The sequence below is a fragment of the Bufo bufo genome, chromosome 3 (assembly GCF_905171765.1).
Source record: "Bufo bufo chromosome 3, aBufBuf1.1, whole genome shotgun sequence".
NCBI lineage: Eukaryota > Metazoa > Chordata > Amphibia > Anura > Bufonidae > Bufo > Bufo bufo.
Window position 1 is genome coordinate 280,140,408 of NC_053391.1, and position 22,810 is coordinate 280,163,217.

The window sequence follows — 22,810 nt, forward strand, 5'->3', positions numbered from 1 at the left end:
GGCACGGACATATGGACAAGAGATATATAACATGGTTAGATTCACAGTTCAGACTACTCAAAATGGGAAAGGACTCTCCACTTACTCGACTCTAAAAAACGGATTTCTGGCATATACTTGAGCAACATAGGCGTCTTTTACGTCCACATCTTGAGCTGCCTTTAGAGGCAGTGGTACCATAGTTCTCAGCATGATGATCGGCTGAATTTAGTTTGCTTGGTGCAAGAATATTTTTTAGAGTGCGTGCTCTCCCATATGTTAGTTTCGGGAGCTCTGGAATAATCTGGTTTAAGATGGGGTCTCTTTTTAAGATATGCCAGTGTTTTTCTAGAGTTGCTTTGATCAACATATGGTTTTGATTGTAAGTGGTGATAAAATTGCAACTATATTTATCGCTATTGCTGTCTTTTTTCTTTCTAGAAACTGGAATAAGACATTCATATTGAGTGAGTTTGGCGGCTTTCGTTCTTGCACCAGAGATGATATTAGAAGGATAGCCCTTTCGGCTGAACCTAGAAGCCAGAACTTCACATTGTTGGGTGAAGTCATCTTCAAGAGTGCAGTTTCGTCTTAGTCGTTTGAATTGACTAAAAGGGATGTTGGTCTTCCATTTTCTATAGTGTGTACTCTTAAAATCCAGGTAGATGTTACTGTCAACTTTAAAAAAAAATCTACGTGTATTAATTTTATTATCCTGAATAAAGATTTCTAGCTATACCTCCAGGCCTAAAACCACCATCGGCCTTCTACCCTATCCATCATAAGGGAAATTTTTTAGATACTTGTTATTCTGTGGTCTCAAATGAATTTAGGGAAATTAACCATGAACCCAATACGAGACACAATATGAAACCATCAGAGAAGACGGCCCTGAAGAGGCTTCAATCAAATACTGACCTAATAATTAGGAATGCCGAAGATTATGTCAAGGAAGCTTTGAACATCTTATCTGATAGAAAATACTATCTACCCCTTGACTGTGACCCCTCTACAATATATAGTGAAGAATTTCAAGCACTGATTAAGTCAGCAGATCTCTGTCTGAACAAGAAGGAAAAAGAATATATTTTGGTGAAGGAGTCAATACTTGGCTATCTTTTACCACCTCCCTAAGATTCAAAGACATTCAGAATCCGCCAGGTAGACCCATAATTTCAGGGGTCTCCTCCCTCACCCGAAACTTATCACATTATATTTATCTATTTACAGAAACATGTCCTCAATCTTAAATCTCGTCTTTGGGACTCTACATCCCTTATCACCCTACTAAAAGATATAGTGTGGCAAGATAGCTTCTATTGGGTGACCCTGGATGTCTCGGCACTTTATTCAAATATCTCCCATGATTTAGGTATGAAGTGCACATCCAGTTTCCTAGATAAACATCATGAAATGCCTGACCTACTAAAGGCCTTCATCATAAAGGGCATTGAATTTATACTCGCGCATAATGTGTTCATGCTCCAAAATGAAATTTGTAAGCAGATACGAGGGACCGCAATGGGGACGCGTTTGGCGCCCAGCTTTGCAAACTTATTTATGGGGGCTTTTGAGGAGGAATTTATCTACCATTCAAGCTTCTGGGGCAACAATAACATCATCTGTTTCCGTCGGTATATCGATGACTTAATTTTTATTTGGAATGGGGATTCATCATCTATTGACAATTTCATTTTACACCTTAATACCAACGATTGGGGAATCTCCTCTACTGGAACATATGATAACACCAAAATCGAGTTCCTGGATCTAGAAATCTTTATTCAGGATAATAAAATTAATACAGGTAATTTCCCTTATGATGGATAGTGTAGAAGGCCGATGGTGGTTTTAGGCCTGAAGGTATAGCTAGAAATCTTTATTCAGGATAATAAAATTAATACACGTAGATTTTTTTAAAAAGTTGACAGTAACAGCTACCTGTATTTTAAGAGTACACACTATAGAAAATGGAAGTCCAACATCCCTTTTAGTCAATTCAAGCGACTGAGACGAAACTGCACTCTTGAAGACGACTTCACCCAACAGTGTGATGTTCTGGCTTCTAGGTTCAGCCGAAAGGGCTATCCTTCTAATATCATCTCTGGTGCAAGAATGAAAGCCGCCAAACTCACTCAAGATGAATGTCTTATTCCAGTTTCTAAAAAGAAAAAAAAACAGCAATAGCGATAAATATAGTTGCAATTTTATCACCACTTACAATCAAAACCATATGTTGATCAAAGCAACTCCAGAAAAACACTGGCATATCTTAAAAAGAGACCCCATCTTAAACCAGATTATTCCAGAGCTCCCGAAACTAACATATAGGAGAGCACGCACTCTAAAAAATATTCTTGCGCCAAGCAAACTAAATTGAGCCGAACATCATACAGCTCAAGATGTGGACGTAAAAGATGCCTATGTTGCTCAAGTATATGCCAGGAATAATTTTTTACTGTCGAGTGAGTAGAGTCCTTTCCCATTTTGAGTAGTCTGAACTGTGAATCTAACCATGTTATATATCTCTTGGAATGTCCGTGCCACTTACAATATGTGGGGCGTACAATCCAAACGTTACGAAATAGGCTAAATAAACACAGATCAAACATTAAGAAAAAGTATCTGAAACATAGTGTATCCAGACACGCGACAGAACACCATGAGGGAAGTTTAGCTGGGTTTAATGTGACACCGATCGAACAAATCCCAAGCCACTTACATAAGGACACCCAGTACATTAGACGTAGAGAAATGTACTGGATTTTTGTAATCATTTTATTATATTTATTGTTCCAATATTTATAATATTTTATACCTATTTATGTATGTAATGGCTTTATACTTTCGTAATTATCTTTTATGCATATATTTATATACTTACATATATTCATTTATATCTATTTTGTGTATTTTTATATACATTATTATTTTTAATTTCGATATATATGTTTTTTAAAGAGGAAGATTGACAATCTGTTTTATATGGACATAAGAAATTTCTATATATGTATTTTATGTATAAATTCCCATATATAGTATGGGGTCATTTTTATTTAGGATATTTATTTAGGATCTGTATTATATATATATATACACTGCTCAAAAAAATAAAGGGAACACAAAAATAACACATCCTAGATCTGAATTAATTAAATATTCTTCTTAAATACTTTGTTCTTTACATAGTTGAATGTGCTGACAACAAAATCACACAAAAATAAAAAAATGGAAATCAAATTTTTCAACCCATAGAGGTCTGGATTTGGAGTCACACTCAAAATTAAAGTGGAAAAACACATTACAGGCTGATCCAACTTTGATGTAATGTCCTTTAAAAGAAGTCAAAATGAGGCTCAGTAGTGTGTGTGGCCTCCACGTGCCTGTATGACCTCCCTACAACGCCTGTGCATGCTCCTGATGAGGTGGCGGACGGTCTACTGAGGAATCTCCTCCCAGACCTGGACTAAAGCATCTGCCAACTCCTGGACAGTCTGTGGTGCAACGTGACGTTGGTGGATAGAGCGAGACATGATGTCCCAGATGTGCTCAATTGGATTCAGGTCTGGGGAACAGGCGGGCCAGTCCATAGCATCAATGCCTTCGTCTTGCAGGAACTGCTGACACACTCCAGCCACATGAGGTCTAGCATTGTCTTGCATTAGGAGGAACCCAGGGCCAACCGCACCAGCATATGGTCTCACAAGGGGTCTGAGGATCTGATCTCAGTACCTAATGGCAGTCAGGCTACCTCTGGCGAGCACATGGAGGGCTGTGCGGCCCTCCAAAGAAATGCCACCCCACACCATTACTGACCCAATGCCAAACCGGTCATGCTGGAGGATGTTGCAGGCAGCAGAATGTTCTCCACGGCGTCTCAAGACTCTGTCATGTCTGTCACATGTGCTCAGTGTGAACCTGCTTTCATCTGTGAAGAGCACAGGGCGCCAGTGGCGAATTTGCCAATCTTGGTGTTCTCTGGCAAATGCCAAACGTCCTGCACGGTGTTGGGCTGTAAGCACAACCTCCACCTGTGGACGTTGGGCCCTCATATCACCCTCATGGAGTCTGTTTCTGACCGTTTGAGCAGACACATGCACATTTGTGCCCTGCTGGAGGTCATTTTGCAGGGCTCTGGCAGTGCTCCTCCTTGCACAAAGGCGGAGGTAGCGGTCCTGCTGCTGGGTTGTTGCCCTCCTACAGCCTCCTCCACGTCTCCTGATGTACTGGCCTGTCTCCTGGTAGCGCCTCCATGCTCTGGACACTACGCTGACAGACACGGCAAACCTTCTTGCCACAGCTCGCATTGATGTGCCATCCTGGATAAGCTGCACTACCTGAGCCACTTGTGTGGGTTGTAGACTCTGTCTCATGCTACCACTAGAGTGAAAGCACCGCCAGCATTCAAAAGTGACCAAAACATCAGCCAGGAAGCATAGGAACTGAGAAGTGGTCTGTTGTCACCATCTGCAGAACCACTCCTTTATTGGGGGTGTCTTGCTAATTGCCTATAATTTCCACCTGTTGTCTATCCCATTTGCACAACAGCATGTGAAATTGATTGTCACTCAGTGTTGCTTCCTAAGTGGACAGTTTGATTTCACAGAAGTGTGATTGACTTGGAGTTACATTGTGTTGTTTAAGTGTTCCCTTTATTTTTTTGAGCAGTGTATATATATATATATATATATATATATGTATGTATATGTATATGTATTATGTATATATATTTTTCAATCATTTACAACATCTTAATTATATATAATACCCAGGCTTTTAGTATCGATCTATATATGGAGGTTTCCTCCTCTATTTGTAACTTACATCGAATCCTATTTTTTTAATTTATTATTCCTAATGCTATTGATTTTTATATATATAATTATTCCTTTATTTTTCGAAATAGCCTCTTCAGATTGCTCTTACAAGGGCGTCCCTGCTGCTATGGATACTAACCATGTAATTGCAAGGTTTGCGATCACATGACCTGGCTTTCTCTAAAACTATGCAGGTAAATAGAGCGCGTGCGTTAGCGCTCTGATGTCATGTAAAGCACTTACTGGCCCGCCTCCATCACGTGATCGCAGAGAGGCGGTCACGTGACTCTCTTCTCCCGGCTCGAATATACTTTTATCACTTGTGGGCAGCCCCCAGGTATTTCGTTTTTGGTGTTCTTTTTATTTTTATATCTATATAAACTTCTGACTAATGCTAGCTAATGTGATTACCTATTAACCTGATGAAGGGGACACTGAGCCCCGAAACGCATTGTTCTATGTACATATGGTATTTATGAAATAAAGAAGATTCACCTATAGAGACCTGCCTAAACCAGTGATTTTGTGCCTGACCAGAACTTCCTTTCCTACAAGCACCCTTTGAGGGATTGCGCATCCGATCCCAAAGAAATTCCTTCTGCGGCTGCATTCCTGGACCTTAAGTGTCTATATGTTTATAAGTCTACAATAGAGTTGTGTCTATTTCTAGCACAACCCTAAAAGGTGAGCACCTTTATCTTTCAATCAATTTATCTTGTATTGAATGTACTATCCTATTGTGCGCCCCCCCCCCCCCCCCCCCATCCCTCTTGTTCTCTTTATTTCCCTTGTGACCGAGTGGAATTTAGATTCGCCCGTGGTTAAGACTGTACATGTTAAGGTCATCATGGCTGAAACAGCCTGACCAGATTTTAGGGCCAACCGGCCAAGGTGTTTGAACTTGAGGAATCCGGGTTGAGACAGAGAAACAAAAGCTCCCTACCTCGGACCAACACTATAATCTACATTTACAGAGACTCACAAATTAGGCAGTGTCCTAGTCCGGAGGAATCTTGTCTGGGCGTGATATGTTATCCTTCACCAGCTGGGAGTCTTCAGCGATTAGGCCTCACTCAAGTAGTCAACGAGATGCCTCTTGTGGCAAGTTGAGGACCTGCAGGGCTTCTTTGTAAGTGACAAGCACTTTTACTGGGAATCCCCAACGGTACTTTATTTTGCGCTGTCTCAGAACTATAGTAATCAGAGGAAACACTTTCCTTTTAGCGAGCGTTGCTGCAGAGAGATCCGTAAAGATGGATATTAGTTGGAAATTAGATGGAAATTAGTCATAAATGAGTCCTTATCAGACTGGAACGGATTACATGGAGTCCAGGAGAAATGGGACTACTTAAAAGGTGCATTATTGAAGGCAACAGAAAATTGCATTAGACTTGTCAGTAAAAGCAAAAAAAGGAGGAGACCAATGTGGTACTCAGCAGAAGTGGCCCAAATCATTAAAAATAAAAAGCTAGCATTTTGTAATTATAAAAAAACCCAGAGCAATGAAGATAAGGAAATCTACAAGATTAGGCAGAGAGAGGCCAAGCAAGTTATAAGAACTTCTAAAGCGCAGGCAGAAGAAAAACTAGCTCAGTCTATGAAAAAAGGGGATAAGACATTCTTCAGATATATAAATGAAAAAAGGAAATTAAAACAAGGAATAACTAAATTAAAAACAAAGGACGGAAGGTATGTAGAAGAGAATAAAGGGCTAGCCGACTGCCTTAATGAATACTTCTGTTCAGTTTTTACAAAAGAAAAAGGAGAAGGACCTCCACTAGAAAGAATGACTATTAAATCGTTTGATGCATGTATCTTTACAGAGGAAGATGTTCTAAGTTTGCTGTCTAAGGTGAAGACAGATAAGTCACAGGGGCCTGATGAGATACACCCAAAATTATTAAAAGAGCTTAGTGGTGAACTGGCAAAACCGTTAACAGATTTATTTAACCAATCATTAGTAACAGGAGTCGTCCCGGAAGATTGGAAATTGGCAAATGTCGTGCCCATTCACAAGAAAGGTAGTAGGGAGGAATCGAGCAACTATAGACCAGTGAGTCTGACATCAATAGTAGGCAAATTAATGGAAACCCTATTAAAGGATAGGATTGTGGAACATCTAAAATCCCATGGATTGCAAGATGAAAAACAACATGGGTTTACTTCAGGGAGATCATGTCAAACAAATCTTATAGATTTTTTTGACTGGGTGAATAAAATAATAGACGGTGGAGGTGCAGTAGACATCGCATATCTAGATTTTAGTAAGGCTTTTGACACTGTCCCACATAGAAGACTTATCAATAAACTGCAGTCATTGAGCATGGACTCCCATATTGTTGAGTGGATTAGGCAGTGGCTGAGTGACAGACAACAGAGGGTTGTAGTCAATGGAGAACATTCAAAACAAGGTAATGTTACCAGTGGGGTTCCACAGGGATCTGTACTGGGACCGATTTTGTTTAATATCTTCATAAGTGATATTGCAAAAGGCCTCGCTGGTAAGGTTTGTCTTTTTGCTGATGACACAAAGATATGTAACAGGGTTGATGTTCCTGGAGGGAAACGCCAAATGGAAAAGGATTTAGGAAAACTAGAAGAATGGTCAGAACTCTGGAAACTGAAATTTAATGTGGATAAGTGCAAGATAATGCACCTGGGGCGTAAAAACCCAAGGGCAGAATATAGAATATTTGACACAGTCCTGACCTCAGTATCTGAGGAAAGGGATTTAGGAGTAATTATTTCAGAAGACTTAAAGGTGGGAAGACAATGTAATAGAGCAGCACGAAATGCCAGCAGAATGCTTGGATGTATAGGGAGAGGTATAAGCAGTAGAAAGAGTGAAGTGCTTATGCCGCTGTACAGAACACTGGTGAGACCTCACTTGGAGTATTGTGCGCAGTACTGGAGGCCATATCTCCAGAAGGATATAGATACTCTAGAGAGAGTTCAGAGAAGAGCTACTAAACTAGTACATGGATTGCAGGATAAAACTTACCAGGAAAGGTTAAAGGACCTTAATATGTATAGCTTGGAAGAAAGAAGAGACAGAGGGGATATGATAGAAACTTTTAAATACATAAAGGGAATCAACTCGGTAAAGGAAGAGAGCATATTTAAAAGAAGAAAAACTACCACAAGAGGACACAGTTTTAAATTAGAGGGGCAAAGGTTTAACAGTAATATAAGGAAGTATTACTTTACTGAGAGAGTAGTGGATGCATGGAATAGCCTTCCTGCAGAAGTGGTAGCTGCATATACAGTGAAGGGGTTTAAGCATGCATGGGATAGGCATAAGGCCATCCTTCATATAAGATAGGGCCGGGGGCTATCCATAGTATTCAGTATATTGGGCAGACTAGATGGGCCGAATGGTTCTTATCTGCCGACACATTCTATGTTTCTATGTTTCTATATACCCTTTAAAATATCAGAGGGAGTAGGGTTTTGTCTCAGGACCTTCAGAAATGCTTCTTTGACGGTGTAAAAGTGGATCCTTGCAATGACATCACGGGGCAAGGATGCGTCTAATCCCTTTGGTTTAGGCACTCTGTGATCAATTATCAAGTCCCTTTCTGTTGACTCTGGTAATGCTGCTTTGATTATCTGTTGGAGGAGAGGTTCGAGCTCCCCTGACTCCACTGATTCTGGAATTCCTCGGATCCTGACATTATTACGACGATGTCTATCCCCCTTATCATGCAGCTTGGCTGATAATTTTTCAAGGTTTTCCTCCATAGCCTCATGGGCGCCAATGAGAGTGTTATGTGAGGTGGCAAACTCCGCCATCTTAACGTCTAGATGGGACGTGCGCTCTCCTATGTTCTGTATATCTTTCCGGAGATCTTTCAATGGGCCCAGCATGTCGTCTTTCATAGAGGATCGTAAGTTATCCAGCATGGACCGCATAACGTCTGCAGTGAGGTGGGTATGCTCATAAACTTCCCGATCTTTCTGCGGTGTTGTGGGGCGACAATGTTGGTGTTCCCGCTGGGGAGCCCAGCGAACACGTCGGCGGCGAGGCTCCCCTCTGGCCTGTCTCTATCTACCCCGACTTACCGAAAAATTTGGTTAACTTTGCTGGAGCAGATCGTCTTTTCACCTTGCCCATGACTGGCAGTCAGTGTGAGTCTTCAAAATGCTGACCAGGTTGTTTGGAGTTGATGCTGTGAGCCGCTGAATAGTGTTTTAGTCCGGAGCAGAAGCGCTATGCGACCGGCGCCATCAGCGTGCAGGCCATTCCCCCCAATATTCACAAAACTCATAATAGAGATGGTGGCCTATTTAAGGAAAGGAATATTAATTATCCCATATCTAAATGACTTTTTGATTATAGGGGACACAGAAGATCGAATCCCGTACGACAGAGACAGAATGCTTTCCCAGAATTGGTGTGGATAAAAAATTTCAAAAAGTCTTGTTTACATCCAGGAACATACGTGAGATTTCTAGGGATAATTCTGAACTCTGTGTCACAGATATCCTCTCTTTTGCAGGAAAAGATAATATCATTAAAACAAAAAGTCAATGGTGGGATTTTATCATGAGTCGAATATTTGAAGTCCGTTTTGCTTGAGTCTGTGTTGGAGTACTTTAATCCACATTTATCAAATGTCACAGGGTGTTTGATAAATTTGGCTTGTCCCTAAATCTAACACTAGAGAAGCTTCTCCACCCTCCTCCTGGAGTGAGAATGCGACTTTTTAAAAGTCGCAGTGATAAATCTGGAGTGAAACTTATTAACATAGCTAACTAACAACACTCACTTTTCCACCCATAACACAAAACTGGAGGGGTGTAAAAATGCAAAAAGTTGCAAACTTTTCTGCAAGTGAGTGTAAAAAGTTGCACATTTTTGCGCAAGTGCTTAAAGTTTGCACGATTGAGTGAAAAAAAGTCACAAAAGTCCTATTTTGCAACTTTTTGATGCCAGAACTCTGAAATGAAGGTATGATCAATGAGGGCCAGTGTGTTTCTGTGTGAGAAGGTCTTTACAATCAGAGAGGCCATGAGTATTCTGGGACTCCTGACATCCTGTATCTCATCAGTGCCCTGGAGTCAAACATACACTCTTCCCCTACAATCATGGCTGCTAAAGAAATGTAGACTACACTGGACTGAAAGATCTACATCCCGATTCACCCTATCCTGGTGGACGACAATAACAAACCTGACTCGGGAAAGGGTGGGGGGAGGGTTGGTTGTATGGAAGAAAACCCAACCATCCAAATTCAGACATATGCATATGCAAGCAGAAATAGGTTGGCAGTGAAAGTAGGTGACAGATTATTCCAGGATACTTGGCCAACAGCAGCCAGTCCTCGAATTATAAGAGCAGTCTAGTAAACCCTAAAGAAAGCAGCGGCCTTTCTAGAAGGTCATCTAAAATTATTCTCTGACAATATTACAACGGTATCATACCTCAAACATCAAATTTACTACCGAGTCTTTCGGAAAAATATTCTATTGGGCAGAAAGAAATGTGAAATCAATAACATTGTTGACAACCCCCTTGGAAAATGAAAGGTAGAATCTGATTGGTTGCTATGGGCAACTAAGCCAGTTCTTCTTTACATCAGTTTGATAAATCTCCCCCACAGTTCTTAACAGTCTGACTAAACATCCATCTATTACATTTCTTTCATACAAAGCAGCATTTTTAATAGCAATCACATCTGCAGACGATTGGGGGAAATTCAGGCCCCATCCATCAGAGAACCCTACAGCATGATTTCGGATGACAGAATTTATATTATGGCTTGATCAAGTTTTTCTTCCTAAAATGGTCAAGATTTTCACCACAATCAAGAAATTATTCTTTGATCCTGCTGTAACATTCCAAAAAATTAAAGAGAGGAAGGCTTCCACTCTTTGGATGTTAGAATAACAGTCTTAGGCCGCATGCACACGGCCGTTGTGCGTCCGTTCCGTGCAGCGGGAACCGCAATTGCGGTCCCCAATGCACAGGCAACATCCGTGCAGTGGGCCGAACCCATTCAACTTGAATGGGTCCGTGGTCTGTCCGCACCGCAAAAAAACATGACCTATCATATTTATTTGCGGTGCTGAACAACGTAAAGAAACACCACGGAAGCACTCCATAGTTCTTCCGGTGTTCCGTTCCGGGACTCCATTTCGCATCTCCGGAATTGCGGACCCATTCAAGTGAATGTGTCCGCATCCGTGACGCGTGGTGCACACGGCCGGCGGCCGTGGATTGCTGACGGCAGTGTGCATGAGGCCTTACAGTATCTAACTATAACAGGGGTAGAAAAGTTGACAATCTTTTAGTCCAGTTTTCAGGCAAGAATAAGGGCAAAATGCTGTCAAAAACATCAATAGCTAGGCAAATAAAAGCTACTATCTCATGGTGCTTCAGTATTTAAGGACTTCCATGTCCTGAAGATTAAAGCACACTCTACTAGAGCAATGGCATCTTTGTGAGTAGAGAGAGCACGAGCTTCAAGATTTGCAAAGCTGCTACCTGATCCAAAGAACACATCTTTGTGAGACACTACAGATTAAACTAATTGCATTTTCTTTTGGGAGAAAGGTCCTACAAGCAGTAGCACCATCCCCCTTAATTGATTATCTGTTAGCACTTCTATATGTCGCCATGGGGGATGAAATGGAAAATTGGAATTAGTCTTACCGGTAATCCTGTTTCCATGAATCCACCATGACGACACCTATATATTTCTTAGAATGGTAGATTTGGGTATGAAGTAATACTCAATATATTTGGCAAACCAGATCACTGTAGTAATTTAAAAAGCAGTGATGGAAGGGGGCAATTTAACCTTTCTCTGTTCCTGAACCTACAGACATAATGGGTCAATCTCCTTGTATGTCATTTTGGTGGATTCATGGAAACAGTATTACCGGTAAGACTAATTCCAATTTTTGGACTAAATATTGCATATATTGGATATTTGTCTTGCACAGTGTTTAACAGACAAGGGGTGACAAAGATGTAAATGAATAAATATTTTTCTGTAACAGTATTAAGATTAGTAGTCCACAGTAAGTTAAGCATGTCATTCTTAATACGGGTGTCTATATACCTTTCCATTTTGTCTTTTTGCATCAGATGTGATTTGGGTTATACTCAGTGTGGAGGCTGGTGGCCTCCTAGGTGTCACTCAGCAACTCTCATCCTTTGAAACAGAGTTCAGCACTCAGCCACATCGCAACCTTGGTGGAGACTTCAACCCCTTTGCTTCACCTCAGAAGAGTCGTTCTACAGAAGGAGAAAACATGAGTACCTGGACATCTGAAACAGAGACTCCTGAAGGAGAACAGAATGGACTTTCTCAGACATCTGTAAATATATGTGCAACGGATCATCAAACTAACCATTCTGTAGCAACGTATAGAGAGGTAAGACAAAACATGAAAATATATGAATACAGTTAATATCACTGTTCTGTCCTCCTTATGTGTGAAGGTACATAGCTTGACAGACAGCTAAACCTTATCTCTGCAATAAATTGACAATGGAGTAACGTCCAACTTTATCTTTATTGCAAGGATGTAAATGCGCGGTAAAACTGGGGAACAGAAAACACAATGTGCTTACTAATGGGGTCTGACATATAGTAATGCATATACAAACACAGATGCATATCTAAACCAGAGCATGCCACCTATCTGCATAAGCATGGTCCGTAGCTGCTAACTATAAGCTATTAACCCGTTATGGACCGGGCTCATTTTCACCTTAAGGACCAGTCCATTTTTTGCAAATCTAACCAGTGTCACTTTATGTGTGAATAACGCTTTTACTCATCCAGGCCATTCTGAGATTGTTTTTTCGTCACATGTTGTACTTCATGACACTGGTAAAATGGAGTCAAAAAATTTCATTTTTATTTATAAAAATATACCAAATTTACCAACAATTTGGAAACATTTGCAAATTTCCAAGTTTCAATTTCTCTACTTCTATAATACATATAGTAATACCTCCAAAAATAGTTATTAATTTACATTCCTCATATGTCTACTTTGTTTGGATCATTTTGGGAATGCCATTTTATTTTTTGGGTACGTTACAAGGCTTAGGCTACTTTCACACTAGCGTTCGGAGCGGATCCGTCTGATGTTTCATCAGACGGATCCGCTCCGATAATGCAGACGTTCGCATCCGTTCAGAACGGATGCGTCTGCATTAAAACTTAGAAAATTTTCTAAGTGTGAAAGTTGTCTGAGCGGATCCGTTCAGACTTTACATTGAAAGTCATGGGGGAACGGATCCGCTTGAAGATTGAGCCATATTGTGTCATCTTCAAGCGGATCCGTCCCCATTGACTTACATTGTAAGTCTGGACGGATCCGCTCGCCTCCGCACGGCCAGGCGGACACCCGAACGCTGCAAGCAGCGTTCAGGTGTCCGCTCACTGAGCGGAGCGGAGGCTGAACGCTGGCAGGCGGATGCATTCTCAGTGGATCCGCCTCCACTGAGAATGCATTGGGGCCAGACGGATGCGTTCGGGGCCGCTCGTGAGCCCCTTCAAACGGTGCGCACGAGCGGACACCCGAACGCTAGTGTGAAAGTAGCCTTAGAAGTTTAGAAGCAAATCTTGAAATTTTTCAGAAAATTTCGAAAACCCACTTTTTCAGGACCAGTTCAGGTCTGAAGTCACTTTGTGAGGCTTACATAATAGAAACCACCCAAAAATGACCCCATTTTACAAATTACACCCCTCAAGGTATTCAAAACTGATGTTACAAACTTTGTTAACCATTTAGGTGTTCCACAAGAATTAATGGAAAATAGAGATAAAATTTCACTTTTTTGGCAGATTTTCCATTTGAATACATTTTTTTCCAGTTAGAAAGCAAGGGTTAACAGCCAAACAAAACTCAATATTTATGGCCCTGATTCTGTAGTTTACAGAAACGCCCCATTTGTGGACGGAAACCGCTGTACGGGCACACGGCAGGGCGCAGAAGGAAAGGAATGCCATACGGTTTTTGGAAGGCAGATTTTGCTGGACTGGTTTTTTGACACCATGTCCCATTTGATGCACCCTAGAGTAGAAACTCCAAAAAAGTGACCCTATTTTGGAAACTATGGGATAGGGTGGTAGTTTTGTTGGTACTATTTTAGGGTACATATGATTTTTGGTTGCTCTATATTACACTTTTTGTGAGGCAAGGTAACAAGAAATAGCTGTTTTGGCACCGTTTTTATTTTTTGTTATTTACAACATTCATCTGACAGGTTAGATGATGTGGTATTTTGATAGAGCAGGTTATTACGAACGCGGTGATACCTAATATGTCTACTTTTTTTTTAATGTAAGTTGTACACAATTATTTCATTTAAAAAAAAAAAAAAAATCATGTTTTAGTGTCTCCATAGTCTGAGAGTCATAGTTTTTTCAGTTTTTGGGCGATTGTCTTAGGTAGGGTATCATTTTTGTGGGATGATATGACGGTTAGATTGGCACTTTTTTGAGGGGCATACGACTTTTTGATTGCTTGCTATTAAACTTTTTGTGATGTAAGGTGACAAAAAATGGCTTTTTTGACACCGTTTTTATTTTTTTACGGTGTTCACCTCAGGGTTTAGGTCATGTGGTATTTTTATAGAGCAGGTTCTTATGGACGCGGCGATACCTAATATGTCTACTTTCTTATTTTGTTTCACGTTTAACATAAAAAAGCATTTTTGAAACAAAAAATCATGTTTTAGTCAGAGAGACCAATAGTGTTTTTTTTGGGGCCATTGTCTTATGTAGGGGCTCATTTATTGAGTGATGAGGTGACGGTTTGATTGGTGCTATTTTGCTGTACATACAACTTTTTTGATCACTTTTATTACCTGTTTTGGGAAGTAAGCTGGGCAAAACTTCAATTTCATCATAGTTTTTATTAGGGTTGTTGCGGGTATCGAAATTTCGATACCCAATCGATACTTTTGTCCCGGTATCGATACGATACCGGGATTTCCGTTTTTTCGATACTGGGCTGCGCTTCTGCGCAGTCTAGTATCTCTGAACATGAGCGCGCTGCTATCGGCGCGCTCATGTTCTCTCTCAGCAGCACGGGGAGAAGGAAGCTGTCCTCCCTCCCCCTGTGCTGCTGCCGCTGCCACCAATGAGAAGAGAGGGGCGGAGGAGGGGCGGCAATGAGAAGAGAGGGGCGGAGGAGGGGCGGCAATGAGAAGAGAGGGGGTGGAGGAGGGGCGGCAATGAGAAGAGAGGGGCGGAGGAGGGGCGGGCGCACTGCGCCACCAATGATAGGATTACTATCGGAGCGATGGGAGGAGACATCAGCTTCACTAGTGGGCGTTCCTTTTCCCTGCGCTGCGATTGGACAGCGCTACAGCCAGGGAGAAGGAACGCCCACTAGTGAAGCTGATGTCTCCTCCCATCGCTCCGATAGTAATCAGCAGCATGTGGAGCAGGAGAGGAGACAGTAATGGGGCACTGCGGGCGAACGGAGCGGCGCCCAGGACTAATGGTGAGTGCTGAGACATCGCTGGGCGCCGCTCTGTGTGGCCTAATAGTGAAAGTCTGGACTCATATACAGTAGTCTTTAACACATACAGGAGGCGGGTGCCGGCAGCAGAATCGCATTGCCGGCACCCTGCCCCTGACAGGGAGCTGCGATCAGCGGCAGTTAACTGCCGCTGATCTGCTAGTACCCGCCTCCTGTATAAAGGGGTAAAATCATTGGTGGTGCAGTGTGCCCCCCCCCCCCCCCCTCAATCCCCCCATCCCATTAAAATCATTGGTGGCACAGTGCGCCGGCCCCTCTCAACCCTCCAGTATTAAAATCATTGGTGGCAGTGGCCACAGGGACCTCTCCACTCCCCCTCATTGGTGGTGCAGTGGCAGCTTCTGATCGGAGCCCCAGCTGTGTAAGCCTGGGGCTCCGATCGGTTACCATGGCAGCCAGGACCTGGTTGCCATGGTAACATCCCTGATGTTGTGTGCACAAAGCACAGAGCAGCAGGGACAGTGTGGAGTCCTATTCACCCTGATAGAGATCTATCAGGGTGAATAGGAAAAGGGATGAAAGATCCCAGGTTCTAGCCCCTAAGGGGGGAAATAGTTATTAAATAAAAAGTGAAAAAAAAAAAAACACTAAAATATGAAGTATAAATCACCCCCCTTTTCCCAATTTCACATATAAAATATATAAATAAACATATTACATCGCCACGTCAGAAAAGTCCAAACTATTAAAATATAAAAAAAAAATCTAGGTGGTGAATGCCGGAACAGAAAAAATAAAATAAAAACTGCGCGATTCGTCATTTTTAAAAATGAGGAATGCACGTGGCTTTTTTTGTTTATTTTTTTCGCGTGGTATCGAATGGTATCGAGTATCGCAATACTTTTTCATGGTATCGAAACCGAATCAAAAATTTGGTATCGCAACAACTCTAGTTTTTATTTTTATTTTTTTATGGCGTTCACCTTGCAGGGAAAGTAACATGACCGTTTTATAGATCAGGTCGTTACGGATGTGGTGATGGTTAACATGTGTAGGGAATTTTTTTCTTTTAATTTTTAATCAGTGATAAATGGGTTCTTGAAGATCCAGTGTGTCTGATGTCTGTATAATACAATACAGTACACTATGTAGTGTACTGTACTGTATTTTCACTTTACACAGTCTGATCAGACTTCTGCCTTTAGCAGAAGTCTGATCAGCACCATGGACAGCCGGAAGCCTGTGAAGGCGTTCGGTTGCCATGGTAACCATCACTCGCTGCCACAACAGAGCAGCGGGTGATGGGGAGGGAGGGGGCCCCCCTCCCTCTGTGATGCCGTCAAGAATCGGGGGCTGAAAAGGCACAGCAGCCCCCGATAGGAGAGGGGCATGGAAGGGGTTAAACAGCTGATATCACAGCACAAATGTCAGCTGTTTCAAGCAGAGTGTCAGCAATGTGCTTACACTCTGCTTGCTAACCACTCGGCCATCCTGGAAATGAGAGGGGGCTGGCGGGATGATCGCCCAGCACCACCCGCAGCCCCCTCCCTAGGTCATTTTGAAGTTTCTGATCCCCGCGGTCCGATCAGAAACTTCTGACAGCGCTGCAAACCTCAGATCTGAATTGACCTGCGGTTTGCAGCGATCGCAGGTACAGGGGGGGGGGGGGGGGGAGTCACAGGACCCCCCTTGGCATTGTCCCAGGGTGCCTGCTGATTGTTTTTAGCAGGCACCCAATTTGTCATGTGTCCTTAAGTACCGGGACATCATGACGTACCGGTACGTCATGTGTCCCCAAGAGGTTAAGCAAAGAAAAAGCATATGCAAAATACATAAGAAAACAGATGCATGTGACATACCAGCGATGCTACCATGAGCTTAGATGTAGAGGATGTCTCGAGAGGCTTCCAAGCAATGTGCTATCCTCATGCAGTGATGACTGTGAATGAAGAAAATGGCTGCTATGTGCAGGGATGATGATGTCACTAAGATAAGGAAGCTGAAGTAGACCAAACTTATAGTGTGAAATAACTGCAATTGTATGTAAAACGGCCACTAGATGGTGCTGTTACACCATCAACTGAGAATTATACAGAAAACATGTTAACTATGTATGAAAGTTATGCATAAATTAACAATAAACTTGCTGAAGGCGTGACACTCCCCGCCTGGTATCTATAGGGTACCACATTAAGTCACTTCTGGAGAGAGCAACAAAATCAGTTCAGAAACAGGTCTGAGGAAGAGTTTAGGCTCATGTTACCTGCAGACTTTAACTTCCACCTTTCTGACCTTCCCATCTTTACTTGGGCACACCTTTGTTATCAGTCCCAAAGGCCAATCATTTCTTTTCGACTGATAGTCTTTAACAAGGACAACATTACCAACTTCCATGTTGGGTATGCTGGTTTGCCATTTATTTCGGACATGTAGTGTCTCCATTTATTCCAGAAGGCATCTGTAAAGGGGTCAAGTCTCCTGAGGGAACTGTCTTTAGGGACACCCTTTTGATTTTGGATGAGTCCAAGTTCTTGAGCATAAACTTTGTGTTGGATACAACGGAAGATAACGTCTCGTGCCAGTGTGAGCTCGTCCTCTGTATGAACCTTGTGACTAATGCCAACCTTTGTAGTGCTCTGTTTCTGTGGGTGTGGTTCTGAAAGATTTGGCTATGTGGATTAAGCCAGCTATATCTCTGTTCAGTGATCTCCACATAGAAAACTTGTTGAATCGTTTGGATCCAAGCTCTTTGTTAGAAACTTTTGTGGTGAGTACAGAAACATGAGGACGAATCTCTGCATCAACATTTGGTTCTAGTAATTCAAATTTGTCTTTCTGAAGAGTGCCAAGGACAGGTTTGTAAAGGAATGGTGGTCCTGTGAGCCATGTGGTATCTTTAACCACCTCAACCCCCATAGCTTAAACACCCTGAAAGACCAGGCCACTTTTTACACTTCTGACCTACCCTACTTTCACCGTTTATTGCTCGGTCATGCAACTTACCACCCAAATGAATTTTACCTCCTTTTCTTCTCACTAATAGAGCTTTCATTTGGTGGTATTTCATTGCTGCTGACATTTTTACTTTTTTTGTTATTAATCGATATTTAACGATTTTTTTTGCAAAAAAATGACATTTTTCACTTACAGTTGTAAAATTTTGCAAAAAAAACGACATCCATATATAAATTTTGCTCTAAATTTATTGTTCTACATGTCTTTGATAAAAAAAAAATGTTTGGGTAAAAAAAAAAATGGTTTGGGTAAAAGTTATAGCGTTTACAAACTATGGTACAAAAATGTGAATTTCCGCTTTTTGAAGCAGCTCTGACTTTCTGAGCACCTGTCATGTTTCCTGAGGTTCTACAATGCCCAGACTGTACAAACACCCCACAAATGACCCCATTTCGGAAAGTAGACACCCTAAGGTATTCGCTGATGGGCATAGTGAGTTCATGGAAGTTTTTATTTTTTGTCACAAGTTAGTAGAATATGAGACTTTGTAATAAAAAAATAAAAAATAAATCATCATTTCCCACTAACTTGTGACAAAAAATAAAAAATTCTAGGAACTCGCCATGCCATTTTTTTTTTCTATGAACTTGCCATGCTCCTCATTGAATACCTTGGGGTGTCTTCTTTCCAAAATGGGGTCACTTGTGGGGTAGTTATACTGCCCTGGCATTCTAGGGGCCCAAATGTGTGATAAGGAGTTTGAAATCAAATTCTGTAAAAAATGGCCGGTGAAATCCGAAAGGTGCTCTTTGGAATGTGGGCCCCTTTGCCCACCTAGGCTGCAAAAAGTGTCACACATGTGGTATCTCCGTATTCAGGAGAAGTTGGGGAATGTGTTTTGGGGTGTTATTTTACATATACCCATGCTGGGTGAGAGAAATATCTTGGCAAAAGACAACTTTTCCCATTTTTTTATACAAAGTTGTCTTTTGCCAAGATATTTCTCTCACCCAGCATGGGTATATGTAAAATGACATTCCCCAACTTCTCCTGAATACGGAGATACCACATGTGTGACACTTTTTTGCAGCCTAGGTGGGCAAAGGGGCCCAAATTCCTTTTAGGAGGGCATTTTTAGACATTTGGATACCAGACTTCTTCTCACGCTTTGGGGCCCCTAAAATGCCAGGGCAGTATAAATACCCCACATGTGACCCCATTTTGGAAAGAAAGACACCCCAAGGTATTCAATGAGGAGCATGGCAAGTTCATAGAAAAAAAAAAATTTTGGCACAAGTTAGCGGAAATTGATTTTTTTCTCACAAAGTCTCCCTTTCCGCTAACTTGGGACAAAAATTTCAATCTTTCATGGACTCAATAAGCCCCTCAGCAAATACCTTGGGGTGTCTTCTTTCCAAAATGGGGTCATTTGTGGGGTGTTTGTACTGCCCTGGCATTTGAGGGTCTCCGCAATCATTACATGTATGGCCAGCATTAGGAGTTTCTGCTATTCTCCTTATATTGAGCATACGGGTAATGAGATTTTTTTTTTCCGTTCAGCCTCTGGGCTGAAAGAAAAAAATGAACGGCACAGATTTCTTCATTCGCATCGATCAATGTGGATGAAAAAATCTCTGCCAAAAAAAGAAAAAGGAGGGGAAAGGCGTCTGCCAGGACATAGGAGCTCCGCCCAACATCCATACCCACTTAGCTCGTATGCCCTGGCAAACCAGATTTCTCCATTCACATCAATCGATGTGGATGAATAAATCCTTGCCGGGATTTTTTTTTTTTTATATATACAAAGTGTTTGCCAAAGTATATGAACACCGCCACCTCCTCAGCTCATATGCCTCGGCAAACGTATCTTTTACTGCAGAGGAGAAATCTCGTCTTGCAGCGCCGCATACACCGACTTGCGTGTAATCTGACAGCAGCGCAATGCTTCTGTCAGAATGCACATCAGTGCTGCAGCTAGTCGATCGGTTGGTCCACCTGGAAGGTAAAAAAAAACAAAAAAGAAAAAACCAGGCCGCAACGCAATAAATTTATTAACTGTTGAACAGAACATAGAAACTTTTTTTTTACTTTTTTAACTGAACGTTAACTTTTTTACTTACCGGTAATTTTTTTTTGTTTAGTTTTTTTTACCTTTATAGAACAAACCTCTCCTTCCCCATGGGACAATGTGCAAAGCGCAAATCGCCCAAAGATGTGGCGAAGTACGTTATGCACTTTATCCCAGGTGAAAGGAGAGGTTTGCAGCAGCTGTGAGTAAAAGGGCCCTAATAGCCCTGTGTGCCTGTCCTGTGAGATGCAATCCCTATGCTAAGTGTACCTGTGTGTGGTACTTCCGGAAACACTCTCCATAGCATAGGGCAGGGTGGTCAGTACAGAAATAGCGGGTGTCACGCCTTATTCCACTCCTGCTACAGACACAACATTTTTTTCGGGGTGGCGGTTGGGTTTCACCGTTTATTGCTCGGTCATGCAACTTACCACCCAAATTAATTTTACCTCCTTTCCTTCTCACTAATAGAGGATTCATTTGGTGGTATTTCATTGCTGCTGACATTTTTACTTTTTTGTTATTAATCGAAATTTAACGATTTTTTTGCAAAAAAATGACATTTTTCACTTTCAGTTGTAAAATTTTGCAAAAAAAAACGACATCCATATATAAATTTTGCTCAAAATGGGGATGGGGCCACGGAACCTCCTGGATACAGGAGGTTCTCGATGATCTCTTCCTGGAATTTGAGGAAGGATCCTGTTCTCCCAGCCTTACTGTAGAGAACAAAACTATTATAGGCAGCCAATTGAATTAAATATACAGACACCTTCTTATACCAGCGTCTGGTGCGTCGGGAAACTAAATAGGGAGCCAACATCTGGTCATTGAAGTCCACCCCTCCCATGAGCGCATTATAGCCGTGGACTGAGAGGGGCTTTTCAATGACACGGGTTGCCCTTTCAATTTGGATTGTCGTGTCTGCGTGAATGGAGGAGAGCATGTAAACGTCACGCTTGTCTCTCCATTTCACCGCGAGCAGTTCTTCATTACACAAGGCAGCCCTCTCCCCCCTTGCAAGACGGGTGGTAACGAGCCGTTGGGGGAAGCCCACGCGACTAGTTCGCGCGGTGCCACAGGCGCAAATCCGTTCTAGAAACAAATGCCTAAAGAGGGCCACACTTGTGTAAAAATTGTCCACATAAAGATGGTACCCCTTGCCGAATAAGGGTGACACCAAGTCCCAGACTGTCTTCCCACTGCTCCCCAGGTAGTTAGGGCAACCGACCGACTCCAGGGTCTGATCTTTTCCCTCATAGATCCGAAATTTGTGGGTATAGCCTGTGGCCCTTTCACAGAGCTTATACAATTTGACCCCATACCGGGCACGCTTGCTTGGGATGTATTGTTTGAAGCCAAGGCGCCCGGTAAAATGTATTACGGACTCGTCTACGCAGATGTTTTGCTCGGGGGTATACAAATCTGCAAATTTCTGGTTGAAATGGTCTATGAGGGGCCGAATTTTGTGGAGCCGGTCAAAAGCTGGGTGGCCTCTGGGACCGGAGGTGGTGTTGTCGCTAAAATGCAGAAAACGCAGGATGGTCTCAAATCGTGTCCTGGACATAGCAGCAGAGAACATGGGCATGTGATGAATTGGGTTCGTGGACCAATATGACCGCAATTCATGCTTTTTAGTTAGACCCATGTTGAGGAGAAGGCCCAGAAAAATTTTAAGTTCGGAAACTTGGACTGGTTTCTACCGGAAAGACTGGGCATAAGAGCTTCCCGGGTGGCGGATATAAATTGTGTGGCATACCGATTTGTTTCTGCCACGACTGTCCAAGAGCTCCGCAGTCAAGAACAGCTCAAAAAATCCCAGGGCCGAACCGATATGAGCCGTCTCAACCCGAACTCCAGACTGGGCGGTGAAAGGGGGAACTAATGGTGCGGCTGAAGTTGGTGACTGCCAATCAGGGTTTGCCAGCACCTCAGGGATTCTAGGGGCTCTACGGGCCTGTCTGCGCGGTGGCTGCAACGGGGTAACTACTGCACGTGCCACCGTACCAGATTCAACTGCCCTTCTGGTGCTTGCCACGTCACCATGTTGTACGGCAGTGCTGGTACTAGGTCCAGGAAGGGCTGCGCTGCTGGTGTATGCCTCACCACGTGATCCGGCAGCGACAGCCCCACTCTGCTGCTCTTGAAACGGATCCTGCACAACCTGTGGTCTAGCGACACGGGGCCGGGTACACCTCGTTCTATCAGGGACCTCCACCTCCTCGTCCGAACTTTGGGTCAGAGAGCCACTGCTTTCTACAGGTTCATATTCTGACCCGCTAGATTCGTCAGATGAGGGTTCCCATTCCTCATCCGACTGGGTCAGAATCCTGTAGGCCTCTTCAGAAGAATACCCCCTGTTTGCCATTTGGACTACTAAATTTAGGGGTATTCCCTGAGACTACCCAAGAAAAAAAGCAAGCCTGTCTTACAAAGGGGAGGCTAGCGAAGTACCGGAGGCCTCTGCGGTTGATAAAAAATATCAAAACTGATTTTTTTTTATCGCTGCAGTGCGTGTAAAGTGATTGTGCAGTGATCA

The 22,810-nt window shown here is 42.5% G+C and overlaps 1 protein-coding gene across 1 annotated transcript in view; it reads left to right on the forward strand.

The window, feature by feature from the left end:
- Positions 1-22,810, forward strand: part of ILRUN (inflammation and lipid regulator with UBA-like and NBR1-like domains) — a 239,794-nt gene that overhangs the window by 140,603 nt on the left and 76,381 nt on the right. The window contains exon 4 of the mRNA XM_040424155.1: positions 11,890-12,179. Within this exon, the coding sequence (XP_040280089.1) occupies positions 11,890-12,179 (290 nt within the window). The remainder of the gene's footprint in view (positions 1-11,889; positions 12,180-22,810) is intronic.